General features: G+C 43.2%; 1 protein-coding gene across 4 annotated transcripts in view; it reads left to right on the plus strand.

The window, feature by feature from the left end:
* ARHGEF3 (Rho guanine nucleotide exchange factor 3) overlaps nucleotides 1-4,320 on the plus strand; it is a 301,504-nt gene extending 297,184 nt beyond the window's left edge. For all 4 annotated transcript variants that reach the window (XM_077776708.1, XM_077776710.1, XM_077776711.1 and 1 more), the window contains 2 exons: nucleotides 1,300-1,486; nucleotides 3,266-4,320. In XM_077776708.1, the coding sequence (XP_077632834.1) occupies nucleotides 1,300-1,486; nucleotides 3,266-3,618 (540 nt within the window). In that variant the 3' untranslated portion in view covers nucleotides 3,619-4,320. The remainder of the gene's footprint in view (nucleotides 1-1,299; nucleotides 1,487-3,265) is intronic.
* The last annotated feature ends 6 nt before the right edge of the window (nucleotides 4,321-4,326 follow it).

A 4,326-nucleotide genomic window follows, 5' to 3' on the forward strand; every position in this document is an offset into this window, starting at 1 on the left:
AAAAAAAAAAAAAAAAAAAGCCCTTAACTTGGTTATTTTTTGCCTTACTCTGTTTAAATGTACATTTGATCCTTCTGATAAACAAAATTTCACTCCTCAATCTCCTCCCACCCAGTACAAAATTATCATTTGTATTACCAGCCAACATTTGGTTGAGCTTTAACTTCTACAGGTATGTGTGTGTGTGTGTGTGTGTGTGTGTGTGTGTGTGTGTGAGAGAGAGAGAGAGAGAGAGAGAGAGAGAGAGAGAGAGAGAGAGAGAGAGAAGGCATGGAGGAGATCCACAAGTTTCTTTTCTCCTAAATGTAAAATTGCCTGATAATGCTGAATGTGCTTCCCTCCCCCAAAATCAAGATGAATTTCCACCTGGTTTCACATTCCCAAATATCTCCACTGGAAAACCAGAACCCAGCTACCAAAGTGGTAGATCTTTTCACTTCAATTCATCAGCATTTCCAAACTGTGAGATGAGCCTGGCACTTGGAAGGGAATAGAGCCAATTTGCCCCAGCTCCACCCAGCGAAACTGCTTTCATGATGTGGTTGGAGACAAGCCTTTATTTTTGAGATTTTCTTTATGCCCACAACACACACATCAGTCATCAGCCTTTAAAGCACAGCCTCTTCAGAGAACTGAGGTTCTGATGAACATAATCGAGAAGGACCAATGCTTTGATTATCTTTCTCTGCGGCTACAGCGGCATGCTCCGATTCCCTCGGGATGGGCAGTGTTCTGAGTTGGAGTGCCTGGATGGAGCTGATAGTCAACTCTGTGGTTCAAGGAACAAGTGTTTTTATGGGTTTGGGAAGCAAAAATTGATATTAGGCTTTGATATGCCAGCTGCATCCTTTATAGACTATTGTTCATTTTGATCTCTTAGGATTATGTTAGGTGCTACAAACTAAAGCTGGGATGGGGGTAGGGGTACTAACTTCTTTTTCCTTCATGGTCCCCTTTATTCTACTCCCCCTTCTCATTTTTTCTTACGGAAGCTGGAGGCTGTGTTTGTCTGCACAGGTTGTGGACTGCAATGTGATTATCCCTAGAGCCTGCAGCCGTGGTTACAGATGTCTGTAGGCAGAAGGACCTTCTCCATGGAGGCTCTAGGGAGGCCCTCCTCTATGAAAGGCACTAGATGCATCTAGAAATACCTCCAAGTTGCCCAACTTCTGTTCTGGAGGTAGATTTGAGCCTAAAAGTTTATAATACAATGTGAACCTGGTACCTGGGAACCTATTCTCCATGGAAAATCTTTCTGGACTGCCGCTTAGAGAAATCCTGTGGATCCTTTTCTTCCAGAAGCTGCATGTTTTCCTGTTCCAAGAAGTGCTTGTGATCACTCGAGCCGTAACGCACAATGAGCAGCTCTGCTACCAGTTGTACCGGCAGCCAATCCCTGTAAAAGACCTTCTACTGGAAGACCTGCAGGATGGAGAAGTGAGGCTGGGCGGCTCCCTGCGTGGCGCATTTAGCAACAATGAGAGAAGTACGGATGGCAGGCGGTTTTGATCTGTTGAATGGTTTTGGGTGCAGTGGTTCAGAGGGAGTGGATGGCTGGTAGAAAGAGGAGAGCCATCACCTTGGAGTCACCCTACATTCGAAGCTATCTCATCACTCACTGTGCAACCTTGTGCAACCTCTATGAGCCTCAGTTTCCCATCTGCAAAATGGGCATGTATGTGTGCCTACTTTATAAGGTTGTCGTAAGGATTAAGATACTGCAAGTGAACCTGCCTGCACGTAGCAGGGGCCTGTTAAGTTCCCCTTCTCTGTCTCCTTCCATTGAATAAAAGCATGCTTAATACCAGAGAGCCCCTATGTAGATACCAGCTGCTTACTGCTGGCCCTTGTTGTTGAGCTAGAAAACTATCCCTAAAGAAGCTTAGGGATGGTCACTTGGTTGAGGATTCATATGTAATTATGTAACCATTTGCATATTGCAACTTCTCTAACTTGAGACTTAATAAAAAAGGAAATTAATCAAGAGAAGGTAAGATGGCAGTGTTTACTGAGTGTCTTATACGTGTCGTTCAAGGTACTAGTAACACTGGTCACCTAAATAGTCAAACTCCTTGCCTCTGTGGAGCTTACATTATAAGAGGAGATAAATGATGAATAAATATTCAGGTGCTCTTAAGAAAACTAAAACCCAGCATGGGACAAATAGGGATAACAGTTGCAGGTTTGCTTTAGAGGAAATGATCAGAGAAGTCTTCCTTGAGAAAGTGACATTTGAGCATCTTGGATTAACATTGGCATCATATTGTCAAAGTAATTAATAGGTACTGCCTCTTACCTACTCATCAGTCCATGCACCCTAGAGGTAGTGGTGATGGTCGTGGTGTAGTGGTAACTTGTATTTCTTGAATACTGACTATGTGCCAGGCATTGTATAAGCACTTATATGTATGATCACATTTAGACCTTATAATAACCTTATTAGGTAGGTTCTCTTTGTCTCTCCCATTTTACAAGTAAGGACACTGAGACATAGAGGAATTAAGGCGCTTGCCTAAGAGCAATGGGTGGAGCCTGAATTTATCTGAAGTCGTGGTTCCCAGTCTATTGGCTACAGGGATAGTGCAAGAGGACTGAACACCCACGCTTCTATGAACCAAACATTGCACATGGCACACGGGGCCTGTTATGTTAAGCTAAATAAAATGTCTTCCATTGTGCACTACCATTTTTCAAATGCACTTAGCTCCTATGGAGGTAATTAAAATGTAATTTTATTTTAAAATGAAATCAAATTTATAATATTTCTGAGTCTTTACATATCTTCTCAATCATTTGGGTACTATATGTACATGTACTATCATGTGAAGGATTATGGGCATGTTTTGATTTTACAAAGAGCTTCTTAAACTTGAAAAGGCTCTAGCTTGGGGCAGTTGTTGAAATTCCAGATTACCAGGCTCACCTTAGACCTATTGAATCCGAATCTCTAAGGGCAGGGTCCAGGCATGTATGTTTTTAACAAACTTACAGAGGACTTTAACACACACCCAGGTTTAAGTTGATGTCTATTTGCTAGCCTCAAAGGCGACTGAAAGCTACACTGGTGTCAACTCCAGGTCAACTCCAGTTGATTGATGGTGGCTCCAGGGTACGGCTGAGCCATGTTCCAGACCAGTGGGACACAGTTTGTAATCAATTAATGACGACTGCCCTGGCTCAAGGGCTTAATGTCACTATATAGGTTATCTTTGCCCCGGGAACTGTCTGTCCATTGACCTTTCTTAACCATGTTTTTCATTCCTAGTTAAAAACTTCTTCAGAGTGAGTTTCAAAAACGGATCCCAAAGTCAGACCCACTCACTACAAGCCAACGACACCTTCAACAAGCAGCAGTGGCTCAACTGTATCCGTCAAGCCAAAGAAACAGTGCAGTGTGCTGCCGGGCAGGCTGGGGTGCTGGATTCCGAGGGACCATTCCTAAATCCCACCTCCGAGAACAGGGAGCCACAAGGAGAAACAAAACTTGAGCAGATGGACCAATCAGACAGTGAGTCAGACTGTAGTATGGACACGAGTGAGGTCAGCCTTGACTGTGAGCGCATGGAACAGACAGACTCTTCCGGTGGGAACAGCAGGCACATTGAAAGCGACGTCTGACAGAAGCATGTGTACTTCCTGGAAGTAGACCTGTGTCTTACCTGTACAGTATTTGCATTCCATACATGGAACGGTTTGGAGAAGCACTTTTTAATATTTCTGTGACCGTGTTGACCCAGTCACTTGTATCTGTACCTTTGTCCTTAGTACTGTAACTGCCAATCTGTCTGTGTAAGCTGGGATCTGTGGCAACTGGTTCCCTGTATTGTATTTCACAAGTGTCTGGATGGACGGAGGGGTACTTGAACAAGTTACTTTCAATTGTCCTGCTGGATTTTAAAAACTAGAAAAGAATCTCTAAACTACTGTTTCATGTAGATTGCTTAAAAGAGTCTTCTCATGTTTCTATAATGCTTTTCTAGCTCTTTGACATGGTAGCTGAAGGCATGAATTCTACAGGGCCTTGCAAACAGGGCATGAGGAAGTCACTTGTGTGTCGTGATGGTATTTGAAGGAAAATGGGAAAAGATCAATCCTTGCAGTGACTTGGTTCAATGTTATCCAACCAGAAAGCATGAAAACATCCCTGGGGATTCTGGACCCTTAATTTTGCAAAGCAAGAAGCACTGTGTTGACCTTGCAATGTCATCCAGTGCAGATTTGATGCAATAATCTATTAGGATGTGGAATAGTGTCTGACCTTAAAAGAACCAGCATAAAAGCAGCTGTCAGCTCTGAATCTTGAACTGAAATGCAGTTGTACTGGGT

The sequence above is a fragment of the Crocuta crocuta genome, unplaced genomic scaffold (genome assembly GCF_008692635.1).
Source record: "Crocuta crocuta isolate KB4526 unplaced genomic scaffold, BGI_CrCroc_1.0 scaffold87, whole genome shotgun sequence".
NCBI lineage: Eukaryota > Metazoa > Chordata > Mammalia > Carnivora > Hyaenidae > Crocuta > Crocuta crocuta.